This window comes from Hesperophylax consimilis, chromosome 12, assembly GCF_061612785.1.
Source record: "Hesperophylax consimilis isolate HC1 chromosome 12, BYU_Hcon_1.0, whole genome shotgun sequence".
In the NCBI taxonomy this organism is placed as follows: Eukaryota; Metazoa; Arthropoda; class Insecta; order Trichoptera; family Limnephilidae; genus Hesperophylax; species Hesperophylax consimilis.
Window position 1 is genome coordinate 33,866,885 of NC_142847.1, and position 22,045 is coordinate 33,888,929.

General features: G+C 33.2%; 1 protein-coding gene across 4 annotated transcripts in view; it reads left to right on the plus strand.

Moving 5' to 3' along the window:
- The window catches only part of LOC149419531 (uncharacterized), a 39,932-nt gene extending 18,483 nt beyond the window's left edge, over positions 1–21,449 (plus strand). For 3 of the 4 annotated variants that reach the window (XM_089638358.1, XM_089638359.1, XM_089638360.1), the window contains exons 4-12: positions 7,179–7,288; positions 7,616–7,793; positions 8,211–8,281; positions 8,432–8,586; positions 8,872–9,110; positions 11,373–11,520; positions 12,050–12,240; positions 14,764–14,964; positions 18,541–21,449. In XM_089638358.1, coding sequence (XP_089494484.1) covers positions 7,179–7,288; positions 7,616–7,793; positions 8,211–8,281; positions 8,432–8,586; positions 8,872–9,110; positions 11,373–11,520; positions 12,050–12,240; positions 14,764–14,964; positions 18,541–18,774 — 1,527 coding nt within the window. In that variant the 3' untranslated portion in view covers positions 18,775–21,449. Of the gene's footprint in view, positions 1–7,178; positions 7,289–7,615; positions 7,794–8,210; positions 8,282–8,431; positions 8,587–8,871; positions 9,111–11,372; positions 11,521–12,049; positions 12,241–14,763; positions 14,965–15,946; positions 16,004–18,540 lie in introns of all 4 variants that reach the window. The other variant, XM_089638361.1, reaches the window with a different exon arrangement.
- The last annotated feature ends 596 nt before the right edge of the window (positions 21,450–22,045 follow it).

The following is a 22,045-nucleotide window of genomic DNA, read 5'->3' on the forward strand; positions in this document are numbered from 1 at the left end:
GCGTGTTGCTGTGCAAACCCTTAACACTTAACACTTTCCGCCATGTTCCTGTTCATTTCTAATTTTCTTGAATTCTTGGAACTTCTGTCTGGCAAACAGTTGCGCAATGCATCTTTCATCTTCTCTGCCTTTGGTGCTTGTATAATCCACCTTTCAGAACTTAATACTGCTTCCCTGTGCTATTCTTGCTTTCAGCACATGTTTAATGACCCCAACTGTATTTGTGACCAGAATTTATAGCACAAAATACTGAAGGAGAACTTCATTTTTGCTATTTGCAATTAAATAACACCCCCACATTATCATCCAAAATGCTACAACATTCAAAGCCCATTTAAATTGCAGTAATGAAACTATTATTGTTAAAATATCTCGATTATCCAGGCTTTCACTTTCCTTTGTAGTACAATAAGATGTTAAAATACCTGATCATGGTAGCTTATTTGTTTAATATCCACTCGATTGCCCTGCGTTTTATGAAAAGTAGTCAGAAAAGCCCAAACACCCAATCGACCGGTCGCACGAGGCATCAATGCAATTACCAAGAAATTGCTGTAATTTAATTATTTTCCATGTAAATACACAAAGATAACAATTATTTGGCATAGAAAAAAAACGGGCAAAATGAACCATTTTTTGTTGAAATTTTTATGGACAGTTTTTTTTTTTTTTCATCTTTGAAACACCTTTTTTTTACTTCATGTGACATTTTTTTTTTTTTGCACAATCTCAATTCCACTTTCGTGAACTTGACTGCTTTATAGATTTCTCATGAAGGGGGGCAATTGAGTGGTTAGGTATTGAATATTGAGATGTGTTATTTATTTTTAATCACTTTATATACATACTTGCAAAGAGATGGGTATATTGTTGAGTTACCATTTCTTAGAGATGTGTATGTAGTTTCCATTCTTATACTTTATAGATACTGTCAATAAAATAGATATTGGTTTCTTTTTTAGAGAAATCACATGTTTTTATAGAATTCATACTTGGTTTCAAGGTTAGGTCTTCAGTGCACCGAGAACAGTATTATCCAGGACAAAGGCTATTTCGAGAGCACACGCTAATATGCATCGTATAATTCAATGATGCCCATATGTTTTTACAAATTTTTGCCTTAAACATATTTTTATATTATTTAAAAAAAAAAAGAAAGTCAATCATTCCCAGGTTACGAATAACCTGACAATATTTGAAAATCTCCTACTACCACCACAGTAAGCTGAAAATGTTGCTTGTGTTGTGATGGAGGACTTAGCCAGCCGAGGAATTGAACACACTACGCCTGGGTGGGACCCAAACGCGATGTCAACTCGGCCACCGACCGGTCTATATGTCTATAATTGCATCTTTTACTGGCTACAGTGTTATTTTAAAACTGTGTACATTATAATGCTTAACAAATTTTATAATAAGCCATACCATGTTTCTGAGAATCCAAATTTATCCATCAAATGGGTTTAGAATAATAGCTCTTGGTAGTTATCCAACTTTTATAGACTTTAGATTTATGTGCATTCTGCACAAATTTAGCATTCATTTTGTTTTCTGCATTTTCTGTAATGTATATATAGCTGCACCAATAAACTAAATAATTTTAGTAAAACGTGTGCTGTTAATTGCCAATAATTTTGTTGAAATGGTGCAGCATATTGATGTGCAATTTAATAAATATGTCTCCGGTGTTTGGTTGGAATATTTACGTAAATTATAATATCCATTTAAAATTAAAATAAAATCAATATTATCAAGGCCCCCTTATAAACACTGCAATAAATAGCACAGACTTTAAGACAAACATGTTTTGCAAAATTAACCTACGAAGTATGAATGTGAATGAGGCAAGGAGTGTGTGCCAAGACCGAGTTGTTTGGCGGTCCATCCTCTCTGCCTACCCCTGCGGAGAAACGGCGTGATGGTTAGTTAGTTAGTTAGTTAGTTAGTTAGTTAGTTAGTTAACCTACAATATTGGTCAATTTTATGTCATATCACCTCTAAGGTCATTGAAGATAGTCATGTTGGAATTTCATTGTAAAAAATTTCAAATAAGCTGAAGCCTTTTTTGAAGCGTTTTTCAAAATCAGATATAAACACTAATTTTCCATTTATTTTGAAAATCTCCCAAAGACAGTTACCCTCTTCTTGTTTTGAAAATCTAGTGTGTAAATTTATCCCTTAGAAGACGGGTAATATTTTGTAAATATCTCAAATCTAAATATAATATTGAAATCTATATTTTAAATAATTGACAGGCATCTACAATGTCAACGTTTAAAAAAAAATTCACTGCACTGCTATTGTAGTTGGTCAGATCCTAAGGGTTAATCAATTTTGAAATAAAAATAAAACTGGATTTGTAAAAAAAACAAAGGCACGCCACCCACCACAGACACTCTTCGTTACATATATTTCAATTTTCAATATAATTTCACTGAATATATGTCAAAGTTACTACTGAAATTTACTATCTAAAATTCTTCTGAAGGCCGGCAGTTACTAAATCTATTATACCAAAAGACGACAAACAGTTGAATTCTAATGAACTGATTATTATATTATTGAATGCTTATAAATAATAAAGTAAACCCGAACTATTTTCACCTATTTTGTTATTCTCCAGAAAAATACCTTCGTCATTGAATTGTGTTTTGATAAAAAAAATTACCCTATTTTCCGCATTGTTCCAAAATAATACTGGCGGTCATTATTTTTTAACTCGTTGAAGACTCTAACTTGGGTAATGGAATGAAGATTTTTTTGGAATAACATAATGAGTAAACCACAAATTGTAATATTTAATCATTGAAGACAATATTAGCGACTAACAAATGAAAATTTAAACAAATAAAAACTACATTCAACTGAATCTTTTTTTTTTAATTTTTCTGTTTCGAATTTCCGTTTGAAATTTCAAATATTATTAAAACTCGCTAATATTGTCTTCAATGATCAAATGAAGAATTGTCTTTATTTCACGTCTGTCTTTTCTTTGGTCTGTGGGTTGTGAAAATGACATATAAATTGTTTTAGAATGAAAAAATAGTACTTACTATTTATACTATTATTATTTTAAAAAGTGGAAAAGCCTCTAAAATACATAATGGTACTTACTTAGTAGTAAGGCCTCTAAATTATATTATGGTACTTTCTATAGGTAGTAGTAAGGCCTCTAAAATATATAATGGTACTTACTATAAGTATTAAGGCCTCTAAAATATATAATGGTACTTACTATAAGTATTAAGGCCTCTAAAATATATAATGGTACTTACTATAAGTATTAAGGCCTCTAAAATACGTAAGACCTACTTTTGCTTATTTTAAATTGTCTGAAATTGCGCTAGGATGCCTTTTGCTAAATTTTCTCATCAGTTGTTCAAGTAAAACCATTAATAACCGTTCAGAACAGAAAACAATATTTCACTTGTTGATCTTGGTGTCAGTTTAAAATGATTATGTATGGTAGAAAAATGCAAAGCACATACACACATAAAATGCCCAAATGTCTAAATAAATATGAAAGCATCTAAGTGTGAATTTATGGAAAAAGAAATCCTTGAAGTTCCCAATACAATATATTAAATTTAATTTGAAGACAAATTAATATTTAAGGCCTCTGGCATATTGACCGTTATATTTCCTAAAGATACTGTCAGAAAGTCGGAGAATTTGTGTGTATTTCTGCTTCTGAATAAAATCAAATAAAAGGGATATTCCGAATGTATCCGATAACTAATAATTGTTTTTGAAAGGTGATAAAATACGCTTTCATAATAAATTAATTACATGTGTATTCATACTTCAATGTTGAATTTTCTTAATTATAAATACTTAATTTCAAGCTTACAATTTTTTTAAACACAGTTTAGTTCTGAAAATAATATGATAACGAAATGATAAGTTATATGAAATTCTCCTGTAAAATTTGTTATATTATTATCGTTTGTCGAGGCCCAATTGGAAGGTAAGGCTCCCGGCTAATCTAGTTTCCTGCTATAATTTGACCGTGCGGCTTGCATTAGTTTCGGGAAACTCCAACAGATGCCACTGGACATGAAAATGTTCCAGTTGGGTTATTTTTAGTAGTGCTATTTTTTGTTCTGTAAACAGCTTCTCAGGCAGTATTCAGAAATGCATTAAATTGATATTACAAGCTTCTCCAATAAATGATGCAATTGGATCTGCTTTACGTAATTTTATGTTTTGAAATTAAGCATTCACAGTCTGAACAAAACTTTTACACCAAATTAATTTAAATATAGTAATACATATTAGTATTTTACAAATTTAAAAGGTCTAATGAGAGCGGAGACTGGGTCATATTTTTCGCAAACAAGGTATTACTTAGACAAAATAATATCCTTTCTTCTCTGATGTGATCGTTTTTTAAAGAACTTTTTTCGCATGAAGTTCTCCAATTAGCTACCATATTAATTGCCCATTTAAAAATTGATAAATCATAATAGCCGAAAATAAATAAAAATTTCACCTTTCTAAAAATACCCACACACACGAGAGCATTTCCTAGCGACGTGGTGGTAAGGTACCCTTTACCAATGAATGTTTAGAAGAGTGTCTTCCAAATATAAACCAATCTATTTGCGTGCATTACGAATTTCTCCCGCCTGACGACTCTACAACGCACACACACAGTCACCACTATATTATTACTCACACGTACACATATTCCCTCAGGCATTAGCCAGTTTGGCCTCAGTTAAATTCAGAACAGTGCCGCCATTGCCGGTTTCATTTTTCCGAAAAATCTCAGCAACCTCGTGTTTAAATAATAATTCCCAACAACCTGAGAGCGAAGTCACTTTGTTGCATTTGAGGAACTTGCGTTTTGTGTGCATACTGTTTTTGTTTGGACACCCTTGGATACCCGATACCACCATACCAGAGTAAATATTCTCCTAATTTATTCACAAGCAACGTGTTGCTGATCTATTAATAATTTTGATTTATATACATCAAATAAATAAATTTATTATTCTAAATTGACAAAAAATATTTCTTAAATGGGTACCTACTTATTTAACATTCCATTAAAAAAATGTATTATTATCTGCAGGTCAGTATTCATATTTATGTGTAGTTTAATTTTCTACTAATATTCATTAATCAATATTGGAATAAATAATTTATTCGATGGAATTTGTTGGTATGTAAAACTTTTTTTTAAATATGTTAATATTATTAAAATCAATCATTAGCATGCATTATTATCATTTAAAAAATGTATGTCAAATTTAACGGAGATTCTATGAAATATAGATGTATATTATTTAAAGAACAGAGTCTAGTATTTTAAAGTAAGATAATGTTTCTCTCTGTCTCAGTTTGACCTGTATTCTGGTCTAAAAATACACAGTTTTTTGACACGCTGTAGGAAGTGAAATTGTAAAATGCTTTCTCTCAGTTTTTGCTCTTCCTGATTCAATACAGTCCACTTTTATCAAATGTAAGGTTGCCTAAATATATTCAAATGTGCTGTTAATTAGGTACCCACATAAATTTAAATTTAATAATAATAATAATATTTTGTTTGCAAACTGTTAATCGGAAATCGTAAATTTCTTGGTAAAATATGTATACAATATGTGGTATTATTATCTAGTGAACTTCTTCATAATTTTATTTGTGATTCTTAATTAATTATTATTGTTGTGTATTGACCACCTACATTTTAATTGAGTTCCTTTCATACATTGCAATTGATAATAATAGTTGTGAAATATCAGGTAGAGATGCATGCTCGTCAAAAATATAATTGTGATTCACAGCATTGCTGTATATCATGACATATTTAGTTTTGCGTTTATCTATGCGTTAGTTTTCTAGAAGTTTCTAGTAATCCAGATACGAATTGAGTACGTGTACATAATAATATTTAATATACAAGTCTTAAGCCTTTCAAAGGTCATTATAAGTGTAATGATTAGGGCTATGGGAGCAGAGTTTCAATAAAGACAGTATCTTTTTTATCATTCTTTCTTAACTGCATCCGTAACGGTAATGAAAGTTTTAACGCGGGTTTAAAATCTTCCTCCACATCGTCATCTGTTAATTTTCCTCTGCATATTCACATGGATGAACTTGCATTTGGTGCTTCTCATGACAATATCAATTAGTTCTTCTTATTTTATTTTTTAAACAATTTCGCAATTTATTTTCGATTGAAGAAAGTCACCCTTTTTTAGTCATCCTATATGTCTAGGGTGTTTTAATTAGTGATTGAACCATTTTCGTTTGGAAATCACCTCAAGGCGCTTTACAAGTTAATTTATAGATATGTTTATCCTATACCCTATCACTTAGACTTATAACTAATAACATAACTTTCAGTGACTTACAACTGAGATTAATACCTAATGACTACAGCTAACAACCTACTGAGACTTATAACTACATCTAAGACTAGCACTTACATCTGAACTTACACTTTGAAGATCGCCCTCGCTCTCTCTATCCTTCTATAAAATAAATTGTTTCTTCACCGTAATGAATGCGGTCCAAGCTGTCTCAATCAGAACCAACAAACAGAATTTTTTCTACTATTCTTTAATTATTTATGTTACGTTCATTATAGTCTTGTCTTTGCTTTAGCCGACTCTTTTTGTGTTAGAACTGTGTGTTGTGTTTCAATTAATCACATTAAAAGCATCTATTTCTCAACGCCCCTAGTCACAACAACAATAATTTGGCATCAAACTTTGGAATAAGTTTCCATTAGCTATTTTGGTGCCGCTGGACAGTAAGTGTGTAAGGAATCTGCAAGGTGTAGAATCTTTGCCAATATTCAGGGTTAATATCGTAATGTTTATCCATCTTCCAATATAAATCTGTACTTATGTTCTGCGTCGTTGTTTATTTTGAGGAGGAACTGACGCATGCGGTATTTTTATTTTTCTGGCATAATGCTGATATTTTTTTAATTCAAATGTGTTTGTTTACATACGTATGGTTTTCTATGAATTTCCGCCTTTCTCAGTCATAAAAGTCATTTAGTTCTTTTGATTGTGAAATGATTACAAACAGCAGACATTTTCAAATTTTCAATGAAAGCAACACAAACTCATATCAATAGACAAAATATATTAATGTAGAAAAAAACTAATCACAATCTGTTTCTTTAGTCATGATGTATCAATATGTTTTTCTTTCTTTTCCAGGGTGGAACTGTACTAGGACCTCCAGAAAGGATAGAAAAGCTCGGAGACACATTCATCCCTTACCAGATTTTTACTGACTATATTGTTGGTCTAGGACAAAGCACATTCAGGTAACAATTTTGTAACTATACTGAATTAATTATTCACTATTCTTTGAATGAGTGGTGTGAGAATTTCGTCTCTAATCTAGCTGAACTAACTTCGAGATTCCGGAAACTATGCCAAAATGTGATTATGTGTAAAATAAAATTTTCAATTTATTTATCTACCTGTCTTCACATTTAAATTCCCAAACCGTGCAGTTGGCAATACGTAGTTTTTACATTCCAGATGCTTCAATATTAAAATCATTAGTCAAATTGTTGAATAGTTGGCAATTTCATCAATATACACATTTTTATTTTTATTCTTTTATGTTATTTTTGTCTTTTTTTCAGGGGCACGGACTATAATCTGTTTGACTACAACTGCAACAACTTCACAGATTCCCTTGCCAACTTCCTGTGTGGTGGAAGCATTCCCAAGTACATCCTCGAACTTCCTCAAGACATCCTCAGCACCCCGCTGGGACAGTCCCTTCGGCCGCTCATCGACAGTCTTGGCTCTGGTGCTCAGGTATGGCTTATCACGGATACTGTAGATCTAGTACCTATTTCATTCATTTTATGCAAATGATTATTTTGGTGTTCCACAAGGCACTTATTAAAGACCTTCCTTGAATTTTTATTTACTGTTTAATTTTTTATTACATTAATAGTGAAAATCAATTTGGTTTTGATTGATTTATATATCCCCAGCAAATTACAAAAATGCTTTTTACGAAATACATATTCAATTCCTCGGCTGGCCAAGTCCTCCGTCACAACACAAGCAACACTTTCTGCTTACTGTGGTGGTAGTAGGAGATTTTCAAATATTATCAGGTTATTCGTAACCCGGGAATGTTTGTCTTTCTTTTTAAAAAATTTAAAAATAAAATAAATGCACCTTTTAGAATCCATTTTTAATTATGTTGTCTTTCTCTTTTTACAGAACATTGCAAGAGGTACGAGACAAGAAAGTCCAGACTTTCTTCAACTCAATACCCAAATAGAAGAAGCTAGGTAATCTTTTTTGTTTTTTATTGAAGTATTGATTAATTTTTAGTATTATTTAAATTAGTTACCTTCTGTCTAAGTTCAATTAACAACAATAATAATACAGAATTTTTCCAGAAATACTAACCTAATATGTTTTTGTTGTAACCATTTCAGATTACAGTCACTTGCATTAGACGAGAAGAGAAACTCCATCAACGAGAAGATCGCCCGCAAGGAACGCAAGAAACAGAAGAAGAAGAAAAAACAGGAGCGAGAATCCGAGAAACAGAGCAACAGTTCTTCTGAGTACTCAGAACTTAGCAATTCAGGTAACTATCATACAATATCTTTGTTGCTTTACCTTTTGCAATACGAAACTGCATTCTGCACAAATGGGGACTTTCTGAAGGACTCAGCATTGGGTGATTGTAAGCCACCAAGGACATTGTAGTAAGTGTCCACCAACCAGTGTGTACCAATGCCGGATGCCATTGAATGAAGAAACTATCTAAAATAAACAAAATGAAGAAGAAGATCTTTCCGATAGCCCCTCGGATAAATGTGACAGTGAAATATTTTCTTCGTAAAACATATATGTATTAATAATTCCACAGGTTTCCCTCCAAACCCGTCCAAATCCAACCATCAGATGGCTGAAGCAGCCGCCGAGCAGCTGAACGGAAACAGCAACGGAGCTGAGGCTATGGACGACCTGGACTCCGAGGAAGTGGAGGCCAGACCCGCCAAGACTCTGCCCAGCGACCGCGTGCTGGAGCAGGAGCGCCAGGAGCGCATTGAGGAGGAGGAGAGGAAGCGCGCCAGGGATCCACCCATAGTCTTTAAGGATATGGAGGTACACTTAATCTCAATGTTTTCTACATCGTTCATTATAAATGACATAACTACATTTAAGACAATTATTTTTATAAGCAATAATTGTTCGCCTGAAACACTATACAATTTGTATCAACGCCATCTAGTGAGAGATTTAGCACTTACAATGCCTTTCTCATATAAAAATAAAGTTGGTTGTTCTCAGGTGAAAAAAATGTAAAAAGCAGTAATTGTTGAATGAAACACTAGCATATATTGAATATTTTCTCGGGTAAGAAATAAGCCCCCATAGCTCAGTGGTCAGAGCTTTCGGCCGGAAATCGAATGGACACGGGTTCGAGTCCCGTTGGCGTCATGTATTTTTTATCAGGAGATTTTTTCAATGTGGATGAGTGTTTCAGGCGAACAATTATTGCTTATAAAAATAATTGTTATCCTTTGTGCTATGCATAAATAAAATCTTGTCTTTAAAACATTAATTTATCAAAAAAATAATAATTTACATTTAAGACAGTTAGAATCTAAAAAATTATATTTTATTAAAATTTGAGCTGTCATCGTGATTTGCCAACCAGTGAGGTTCATAAAATAAATGGAGGGCTTAAAGTCAAACAACGTTATCTACAAAAGTAGAAATTTACAGGAGAATCGACGCTTTACCCTTGTAATGCCTCAATAAAAGAGATATTTATGTAGTTCAAAGTATATTATTTTATTTATTACTAGCGTTGCCCGGGATTTACACAGAGTTTTTCTAAATCAAACTTAGACAGTGACCTTTCCTCTTGTTTCGAAGGCCAAAGATAGCAAAATTTCACAATCTCGGAACAAAACTGTAGATTTGTAAATAAATCAAATCCACACCGCCTGTCCAGTGTCCGCCATTTGGCTGCCCGGCTGCCCACCCACCACAAAAAATCTTCTTTATACAGGGTGTCCGGAAACTCGTAGTACAAGCGGGAAACTGGTGAATCTACATCACATTTGGAGTCGATTTTGTAGTATATTTTTTATTTATTTGAGCTTTCGTTATCGAGTAAATCGAGTTTGAAGTTGATTTTTTTTTTATTTTTTTAATCAAATTCTTATAAATTATTACTGAAGATCAAAGTACCCAACTAATTAAAACTATTTGAAAGTAAAACAAATGAAGAAACTCGGATTTGAAGCATTATTTTGAAATCACCCTTCATTTAACCCGGTGTAATCATAAAATATTTCTGCTCTGCAGGGTTAAAACATCTGTTATTCAACCCTAAACACCAGAAAAAACTTTAACCCTAAAATAGCCGAAAAATATTTTTTTTTGGTTTTTTTTTTTTTTGAAAATGCTCAAATCAAAAAACTTTATGTTTTTTTGGGTTCCCCATGTGGTGTAGATTCTCCAGTTTCCCGCTTGTACTACGAGTTTCCGGACACCGTGTATACATAGATATATAATATATTAAATAATTCGTTTTTTTAGCTTTGAACTGGATACTTTTTTTTTTTTTTTTACATTTGTTGAAAAGAATGAGACCTTACTGGGGTACCCCGTTCTAAGGTCACATAGTACATGATAATTTGTGTGAATTATAAATTGTAAATTTGGTCAAGGGTTTTTAGTACGATAATTTTTTTTAAGTCATTTTTGTAAATGTTCAAAATATATAAGAGGTAAATTATAAAGTGATATAATATGAGAAAAACATAACATAACATTAATCTTTGTTAGGTTGCAACGTTTTATCTATATTCTTCCTTCCCGTGTCCATAATCCATATCTTAATACTTCTTTTGAAGTCGGTTATATTTTTAATGGTTTTTATTGCAAGAGGGAGGATATTAAATAGTTTTATAGAGAAATATTGCAAATTTCTTTGCCCAATTCGTTTTAGTGGTAGGTTGGTAAAATGTACATTGCATTGAGGATCTTGTGAATCGACTGGAGTTTGTGTGTACAAAGTTATCCTGGTTTTTGAATGCATAAATAAATATTTTTTTAATATACATATGTACTTGTTTCAGAGACATAATATTCAGGGAATTAAAAACATAGTCTGTAGGGGTTCTGATGGGGACTCTAAGTAAGGTCTGAGGTTGCACTTTTGTAGTAATTTTAAGCCCCCGATAATGTGATAGGTTTATTTTTTATTGCTTTTGATTTAATATGACTAAATTTAAAAGTCATTACAAAAAATGTAAGTGTCTGTCTGTCTGTCTGTCCAGAAATTTTAATGGAGATACTGAAATTCCTTTCTATCCTTCACTCTCATATTGAAATGTTTTATTGTTGTTCTAGTGCGCCCCTGCCTATGAAAAACTAGTTGCCTCCCTTTCTTCCGCATCCCTCTCAGCTGAGGACGAGCAGAGCCTCCAGGAGCTGCAGCACTACCTAGTGGGCAACGAGGGCAGCTGGGCCCTCGGAGACAACTTCCTCTGCTTCATTGGTCAGTGTTTCTTTTTACTACCTCCTATTATCTCCTAAAAGTCTCATTTATGTATATAAAGCAAACTTAAATCCTGTTTTTTGGAAAAGTGTCGTGGGTGGTGATACATTCTGAGCTTCACGCAATGACGGGAATAACAAATTTTATAATTTCAATTGTTTTTTGCAAAATTATGTTTTTGTCTTACCAAATAATGTGATTATATATTTATGAAGATGGTTTAGAATCTACTGTAAGTAATTTCCCCTTAATAGCTCCTTATATTCGGAGAAATGATTTTTTTTTATTGTGTGTTTCAGCATCAGTGGCACACCAGAGATTAAAGATTTTTGGGTACCAATACATTGGACAGATAACAAACTAGTGGGTTTACACCTTATATCCTCTCAAGCTAGCCTAAGTTATTAGCTGCGCTTCTAGAAGCAGATACATAGGTGTTTTTGTAAGCAGGGTGACAGTCTGGGCTTCAGACACAACTTTACTAATTTATTGTACTACAACCAATAACCTTTTCAATGTATTCCTTAAGGCCGCCTCCTCAGCGATGCAGCCCTGCAACCTGGTTGCCGTGAAGCCGTGCTGAACGCGCTGGCCTGTGCCGCGCTGAAGGACGACGTGGTGCTGCTGCTGCACCAGGACAGGCGTGAGCACGTGCTCATGAACTACGCGCACTCCATTGACCGCCTGCAGATTGAAGAACAGCGCGCACTAGGACTCTTCGTAAGTCACCCTCACCTCACATTTTCCTTTTGTATATGAGTCTGTTGAAGAAGATTATTACAATGATTATCTTATGACTGCTTTCATCAAGTTAATCCACGAAAATATCTGGCTTAACGTTAAGTGTACCGGTGACTGAGAATTACACTCAGTGATACGGAGATAGTGCATGCATTCGTGGTCACTGGTCACCTGATAAAATACAAGTTAAAAGAATGAAAATAATTCAGACAACAGGTATGCTGTCTATATCGTGCTGCAGCAGATATACAGTAGAACCTCGTTAATTCGAAATCCAGCGGACATCAAAAATCAAATTTCGAATTAACGAATTCCCACGTAATTCGAAATTTTATGAACAACAAAAAAAAAAAAAACGCCGAAAATCGATTTTCTCGGCCGCCTCTTCAAATCCGGGTGGTATTTTAGTTGTAAATTCGTATTAATACCAATTATTTCTTTATTTTCGCGGTCGATTACCGTAGCGGCCGGCCCTGTAAATTCAGATATTCGTAAAAATGCTATATATTTACCCGTAAATCGAGATTTTGCTGCCGATTTCGGTCCCGCCCTACCCTTTAAATTGAGATATTCGTAAAAATACGATATATTTCCGCGTAAATCAAGATTTCGCGGTAATTTTCCGTCGCGGCCGGCCCTTTATTTCAAATATCTGAATTTGAATTCGTAAAAAAACGATATATTTCCGCGTAAAACGAGGATCCGCGGCCGTATTCCGTCGCGGCCGGCTCTTCAAATTCAGATATTCGAAATAAATTCATAAAAATGCTATATATTTACGCGTAAATCGAGATTTCGCTGCCGATTTCGGTCGCGGCCTACCCCTTAAATTGAGATATTCGTAAAAATACGATATATTTCCGCGTAAAACGAGGATTAGCGGACGTATTCCGTCTCGGCCGGCTCTTCAAATTCAGATATTCGAAATAAATTCATAAAAATGCTATATATTTACGCGTAAATCGAGATTTCGCTGCCGATTTCGGTCGCGGCCTACCCTTTAAATTGAGATATTCGTAAAAATACGATATATTTCCGCGTAAATCGAGATTTCGCGGTAATTTTCTGTCGCGGCCGGCCCTTTATTTCAAATATCTGAATTTAAATTCGTTAAAATACGATATATTTCCGCGTTAAACGAGAATTCGCGGCCGTATTACGTCGCGGCCGGCTCTTCAAATTCAGATATTAGAAATAAATTCGTAAAAATATGATATATCTCCGCGTAAATCGAATTTTGTCGGCAGTTTTTCGTCGCGGCCGGCCTTTTAAGTTCAGATATTTGAAGTAAATTCGTAGAAATATGTCATATTTCGGCATGGATCGAAAATTTTCGGCTGATTTCCGTCGCGCCGTATTTTTTCAACGCGGAAGTAAAGTTAAAAAATACGATATATTTACGCGTAAATCGAAATTACCCGGCTGAGTTTCGTCGCGGCCGACCCTTTAAATGCAGATATTTGGCGTAAACTCGTAAAACTACGACATATATCCGCGTAAAATGTATTTTCTCGGCCCTTTAAACTCGGATATTCGAAATAAATTTGAAAAAGTACGGCATTCCAGTGTAAATCGATTTAGATTTACAAAATAATAATACTAATTAGGACGATGTATAACCACGTTAAAATACATTTTTCGGCGTTTTACCGCCACGGCTGACTTTTAGATTCAGATTTACGAAATATTATGATTTATTATCGCAAAAATCAAATTTTTTCGAATTACACGAACAAATTTTCGTGCGCGGACAAAAATAAATTTCGAATTACGAATTAACGAATTTCGAATAAAAAAAATTTTGTATGAAAAAAATTTTCTGCGGAAATTTTTTTTGCGAAAATTTCGAATTACGCGTTTTTTCGAATTATCGGGGTTCGAATTAACGGGGTTCTACTGTACTAGGATAAAAACAATGCAACGCCAACTCAATATGCTAAGTATGTGGCAACGTTTACTCTATAATACCCTTCTATTTATTTATAATTTACAAGATTATATGTTACAGAGTGTTAGTAATTAATAGTACAGTTCATGGCTATCCTACGAGAAGCTGCAATGATTTTAAGCTTCCTAAGACAAATAAATTTATCGGAAACACAACAATATTTATTATGATATTTTAAAGTGTTCAATGAACTCCCTTTAAAATGTAAAGGAAGCTAAAAGTCTTGCAGTTTTTCATGGGTTATATCTTAATGTCGTGAAGCCAAAATTTTAGTACATAGGACATAGGTAATAAAATATTATGGTAGTTTTTGAATAGATGTAAATTAGGTGTAAAATGTAAAAATTTATACCAAAATAAAATATATGAAAAAAAAACTCTGAAGCAAGCTTTTTACCTAAAATGTTGAGAATTCAACAAAAATGTATAAGTATAATTTTTCTTATAACTTACGAATGTGATGTCTTGTTTTCTGTGCTCTCTAACCTCTGTTTGCTTATTATCTGTTATTTATCCATCTTTTGATGTTTGTATATTGTTTTATTGTCCTTCAGGTGTGCAACATGTTTGAACACCTCTCCTCCTCCGAGTGGCTGATGTACATCAGCGAGTGGCCCCACGCGGGCCAGCAGATCTCCAACATCCGCGTGACCACCAAGGTGGCCGTGCACTCGCTGCTCAGCGAGGACCCGCAGCTGCGGGACGTAGGCAGTGCCATCGTGCACAACCTCGCCTGCAAGGAGGTAAAAACCGTGGTCTGTATCAAACAACACTTTACCTACGCAATTACGGCTTGTTTTAACCACTCTGCTTTTTTTGCAGATAATAAATGTAATTCTTGTGCCAACTATTTAACTACACACAGTTTGTAGTCGCATATTTTCATCATAAGCAATGATTTGAATACACCTTGTTTCACGCTTATACACGGTGTTCGGAAACTCTTTCGTTCAAAGTACAAGCGGGAAATAGGTGAATCTACATCACATTTGGAATCCATTTTGCAATATAATTTTTTTTTTATTTGATTTTTGCAGTTTTTATTTTTTTTGTTAAATTCGAAAAAATCATTCGCTACCGGACTAATTTTTGTGTTTTAAAATGCGATCTAAAAGTTTTTAAATCCCTCAGTAGCCGAAAAAATTGCTTTCTTCAGACACGAAAAAAATATTTTTTAGGTTCAGATTCCCGTTTGTACTAGCAGTTTCCAGATACCGTGTGTAGCGAATTTTCAGCCAACTTTAGATTATCATGAGTAATTACTCCCTAAAGCGTAGTACAAGTGTATTAAGCCTCATACTCATGTGCGAACTGTAACCGTTACGTTACAGTTAACTCACTGCGTGGCGACGGCTGTCAGTTTTTGCTGCGAATCAAAGTGCCCTCTGCTGTTACAGTTACAGTGGTGTGGTCATCGTGTACACACTAGAGCCTATGTAATGGTTACAATTTGTAGATGAGTACACGGCTTAGAGGGTTCCTCTTTTATTATTTTATTTTATTTTATTTTTTATTTTCCTTATTTTATTATTCCCAAGCATGTTTTAAAATTTACACTCACATCTTCAAATTATACTTTGGTTGTGGAGAGAACTGAAGAGTTGGGTCAACACCAACTGAACATATGTATAAGCATAAGCTGAACTCGGTGGTTATAATAGATTTTAGTAGTGAAGCTGTGATTGATAGTTGAATATGAGCGAGATATTCTGCAGCGCCTTGCCCTCTGTTTTCCAGAAATTCCACCATGCTAAAGGGTTGAGGAGAATGTTACCACCGGGGTGCCTCTCCAAGGTACCCTCCCACCTGCCATTATGGTGCTGCCAGTTTAGGGAAATAATAGCATTGTTGTTCTAAAATAATAATTATTAAAACTCTCAAATTAGCATTCTAAATACTTAATATTATCCTTTCCAATTATTAATTACTCCATTGAGAAACCTTCAAATTCATTAAACATTCTTCACTTTTAACCTAAACCTTCTAATAATTCATTAATTTATTATTTATTAATTTCATCCTTATCACTTTAGTGGTTTAAAAAAACATTTGTGATTTTGTTTTACATGTATGTAATGCTTTTAACCTGTTGACCTCTCTCTGCGCGCATATATCAGTATTGCTTTCTCTGATAAAGTAAAAGATATATTTATTTTTGTAGTAATGGCAGCACTCGTAATGTGGGAAAAGTAAGGATTTTGATGGAAAACTGGTGCTTGTAATAAATAGTCCTGGAAATTTTTTGTTTAGATGCTGGGTAGTTAGCAGATTAACCTTTACGTACCTGAAGATAAAAATTGCGTATGAACCGAAAGGGGGTCACTAGAATCCCCCGTAAAATTGCATAGTGACCGTGTCTATTCATTTTCCTATTGCTATTTCCATTAATACTCAGATATTAGTTACTATCTATCGTATTAACCAGAAATCACCCATCTTCGCCCTCCATTCATTCATCAAGCAATGTAAAACAGTAAAAGAGATACATAGTACTAAAAGGAGTGTAGATATTATTTAATATCTCTTAATTACCGAATAGTTTTGCTAGGATAACCTATATTATGGAGTATGTGATGTAAAAACAACTTGGATATTGCACAAAATTCTCGTTTGGGGTAAGTGTATTAGCCCCCTTCGGAACGGGAGTATTAAAAATATTTTTAAATGACAAAAATCTGAAATATGTAATAATTCACCTAACTCGAAGAAAACTTATCATTCGCATTATCAATATTCGTGCTTATTCTTATCAGTAGTAATTCATAGTTACTTAATCAGTGGCCCCTATTTAAACCACATAATAATTATATAAAATCTATTATTATTATTGGTTAGTTAAGTTGATAAAGCCGGTAGGTACAAGCTGTGGGGAAGAAAGTCATTTGTTGCTCAAAACGTTAAAGAGATTATGAAAGTTGAGTGTCATCAGACAACAGGCCGTAACGGAGCAGGTAGTTGGTTGCTATTGACAATACACTGAGCCCAGCAAATACTATACTAGATATGACTACAGACACATAAATCACTTCACGGAGATAACAATAATCACTATCATCAGGGATTTTCTTTTTAATTCAGCAAGGTGTAAAGGAAGGTTATCAACAATTTATCATTATCATTTCAGGGGTACAATATCACAGACGGTAAAGTCCATCCAACTTTTCATTAAAAGTTAAAAAACAGCTTTAAGCCTTATCGAAAAAATATTTTCGTGGAAAGATAATAACTAGAAGTTATTTGAACAGTGAATCTCGCGTCCAAAAAAAGTATGTTTCTAATCTTCTCTTATTTACTAATATTACGATTAAATATTTGAAAAAAAAAAAAAAAATTACAGACAGATCAAATTCAAAACAGTTAAAACAGGACTTCGCTAAGCTCAGTCAATAATAATTTCAAATTTGAAAAGAAAATGAAAATGACCACAATATTATAACAATGAGAAAAACAGTTTTACCATAAGCGTGAAATTTAATATAACACTCCAAATTTAATGGTCATGTTTGAGTATTTGTGTCATAATAAATCAGATTTTGACATTTCTTATCCATCGCCACACTCACGTTACTAATGTGGTAACAATTGTACATCCGTAAAAATAAAATCGCATTTTTTTTAATACTTATTAACGGTCCTACCATGATAATAAAATGTTCAACGCGCTCCGAATGCCTGAAAACGTAGTTGGTTTTTTCTCTCCTGGGAAGTGGCCAAAATGGTGAACAAGAATATAGATTTCTATCAGCAATACAAATATTATTATTTCCTTTATTAATCACTGATTTTATAGCTTTTTGTTTTATGGGTGATAGTGGTGACTTTAGTCTGCCAAATTGTTAGCAACTTGTTCAACTAGGGACCATAAAAATATTCCGTAGAAAAGTAAACTGATATTCCCAACGACCCAAATTCCTACATAAATGTTGCATCATGAATCATGAAAAAGCACTTATTTCATCATTAGCTTGTTTCATCGGTATATGTATGTAATAAATTTTCATGCTTCACGTGCATAACTCAGCTATTTTTTGTTCATAATATTTTACGTTTATGACTTTTGGCTTTGTGATCTATGTTGTCTTTGCTGTTTATTTATAAGTCTTTCAAATTAATTCTGACTCACATTATTTATATTTATAATATTCTATAAAATGAAACACAGTAATTTAACAGTGTTTATGCAAACCAACCCAGTACTGAAAAATTCACTGTCAAAATAAAAATAATATTAATTAGGAGATACAAAATTCCATAAAATCTAGATCGATCATTTATTACCCAATCAAAAAAGGATGAATGTGTTTATTAACGTCTGTTGTGTTTGTTCACAGGTGTTTGATGACATTGCGGTGGAGCTGGCCATGGCCATCCTGCAGCACCTGTCCACGGTGCCCGGGGAGGAGCACCTGTACCGCTGCCTCAAGGCGCTGAGCAAGTTCTGCCAGATCTCGGGGCAGGATGTGCCGCAGCTCATACAGATGATCGGGCCCAGCCCGGCCACCTTCAAGGGTACCAGTCCCCGCGTCGACGAGATGGTGGACGCCATCTCCAGGAAGCTGCGGTAGACTACACCTACACTAGGACCTTCACACTCTGACAAGGCAGATTGATTCTTTTTAAAGGGTAAAATTTCTTGCTCCACTTACTTCTAATAATATGCCTGAATTATTGTAATAACACTTCGTTTCAACTTAATTAGTACAAGAAACAATTATTTTTTTCAGAGGAGATGGAAAAACATGCACAAAATAGGTTATTAGGTTCTTAGTTTAGGTTATTTAATCCCTTGTGCGCCGCCATTACCGATAGGTACAATTGAAAAAAATCGTTTCTTTGAATGTAAGAAACTATTCTGGGGAAAGTACTTTTGATAGATTACATACATGGTAAGACGGTACAATTTACAAAAACATAATTTTGTAAAAAACATCAGTTGGAATCAGCTGGCGCACGGTGATAATTTAGCGGCAATTTAGATTTAACTATTTAACTACGACAAAAGTCAGAACATCACTTTAACATGGTGTGGAAACTGGTCGTCACAGGAAATTTTGAAATTTCATCGAAAAATATTGGATGTTTAATGCATCTTTTTCAATCTCAACGTAGACAGTCATTTCTTTTAGTAATTAAGTTTTTTTTTTTTTTATATTACCGGTAACCCGGTCGTTTATTAACATCAATGGTTATTTACAAATCATGTGCGCTACCCGACTCACTAGACAATATCTGTTCCGAGTTGAAACTAAGGACAGATTGTTTCAGAGAATTAGAACAATTCTCCAGATTTCAATGTTATTTTTCAAGTTCTATTATTATCAAGAAACTATTCAAGTAACTGTTGAGTAACTGGCCTATAATGATATCTCCTCACTCCTCTTCCATCCACAAGCAAATGCTTTTAATGGAAGTGTAGTATAAATTAAAGCAGTATGACTTGTAAACATTGTATATTCATTGTAAAAAAATAAATAATAACAAAACTTGAAAACATTCACAGAACTCGCAAATGAATGTTGAAATTTAATGAACTGTTCAAATTCTATGAAACAACCCATCCTAAGTGTTATTTAAAAATTTGTGCGCATTAAGAAATAAGCGGAGTAAGAAAATCTTACCAAACAAAGTATTGGCATTATTGTTTAAACTAGATTGCGTTATGCATTTCTTCCTTTTGTTAAAAACTTAATGGGTCTCTAATCTATTATGTATACATTAACTCGTCAAATCATTGCTCACATATCTAGATTATCAAATATTATGCAAATTTAATATAATGGTAGTTGTTTCCACATTTATGGACGCTTGTCCAATCAATATTTTTATCAACACAAGTACAAACTTTGTTGGCATGTACTGATAAATTTAAGTAATAACATAAGTGTTAAAATCTATGCTTTGTCGTGTAATACTTAAAACTGTAGGTAACACAACACGCCTTGCACGAGGTACAAATACATAAAAATAAAAATGTAATCACTTTTTTCACATTTAAAATGTATCTGGAGTTCTGATACTTAATTTATTTGTAATCTCTTTCAATCTAGGTTGAATAATGATCATTGATATTAGCAGCATCACTCATCGCCTTGTTAAGGGTTAATAAGATATATTTTATATGTAATGTTATTGTGAAATTTTTATATTAATCGTTTTTATTATGAAAATATTAAAAATATAATGTACCTTTTATTTATGTTATTTATTTGGTAAAATTTTAATTACCCATAAAAATATTATACAACTTGATGTGCTATCATTTTTATAAGAGAAAAGTCACCTTTGGTTTTATTTGCGTATATCCAAATAACAAAAATATATTTTACTGGAAAATTAGTAATTTTCTCTCTTCTATTGTTGACTACCATCTTTTACAGTTACACAATTCTGAAGCTATGTTATCATTGTAATAAAATTAATCTGTTTACATATTTACTTGTGGTTTTAAAAACTTTATCGTAGCTGCAGTTACATATGTATTCCTATTTTATATGAAATTCTTTAACCTTTCGAAATTAAATTTATTTGAATAATTTTGTGGGTGAAAGCAAATAGAACAATACAAATAGTTGCGTAATTATTTTTTTTTTTTTAACCCTATTGTGGCTGTAAAGAATTCACACTAAAATATTGTTTCTTTTGTTTGCAATGAAGTTTTTTGTGAAATTACATATTGCTGATATTAATGATGTTTTTTTTAGTTTTGTAAGTTTTTTTAACATTATTTCACAAATCCCTGCGTTTTATCATTTTAGTCATTTTTAGCATCATATCATAACTGTCATTGCATTTAGTAATTAAATTTAATATATAGTTGCAATACATTTCACATCACATAGGACACATCATCGATATGCAAATAAGATCAAGTAATTTTACTATATTGCTCTTCATTTCTAAATAATATATGCTTTAATAATTATTATTAAGTGTCTCACAACAAATAATCATGAAATATTTTTGTGATATTTACGATTACCAATTCATGATTATAAACAAGTAATAAGATAGACGACACATAATGACTACAAAGTGTTTTGATTCTGGCATACCTACATTAATTATGTAAATATGTATTTACCGAGTTACTAAGTGCATTTTACAAAACTGCACATGGTGTAATCTGTTTATCTCGCCTTCCAATGAAATGATGTATTGTAACATAGACATTATTAGCACTTATACTTTTTTACGAAACATGTATGTAGTTATTTATTTGTTAATAAAATTTTTACAGTTATATTATTTGTTATTTTTCATGCACCCTTTTTTTATTTACAATTATTTGCTAGATTATAGCTGAAGTCCCCGGCGTCGTCCGGGTTTTACACAGAGTTTTTCAAAATCAGAAATAGACAGTAATTTTAATGTCAAGTGTACAAAGTTCTTTTAAGAAGTATTAATATTTTGCTTGGTGGGAAAAGGGGATGGATGGGGTGGTTTTTCGAAATCTCACGTGGACTTCCTCTTGTTTTGAAGGTCAAGTGTGATAAATTTCAACAATCTCAGAATAACACTGTAGATTTGTATAAAAAAGATATAGCCATATTTAGATTGACATGGAAATGGTTTGCATGTAAAGTGACCTCTGTAAGGCCGTAAGCCCATACTTCTTACAGTAACCCAATCCTGTCAGTAGAGTTTACGGTTTGAGTATGTATCTTTAAATGAGTCATGTGTAACGTACATCCAGATGAACTCCTGGGAGGTGAATCTGTTATGTGCATTAAATGTGCCTAGGTTTGTGTATGGCGTGTCTCCTGGTTCCGCAACATGCCTCTCCGGATATCTGTGCCTTCTTCCCATCAAGGCAGGATATTGGCACTATAGATTAAT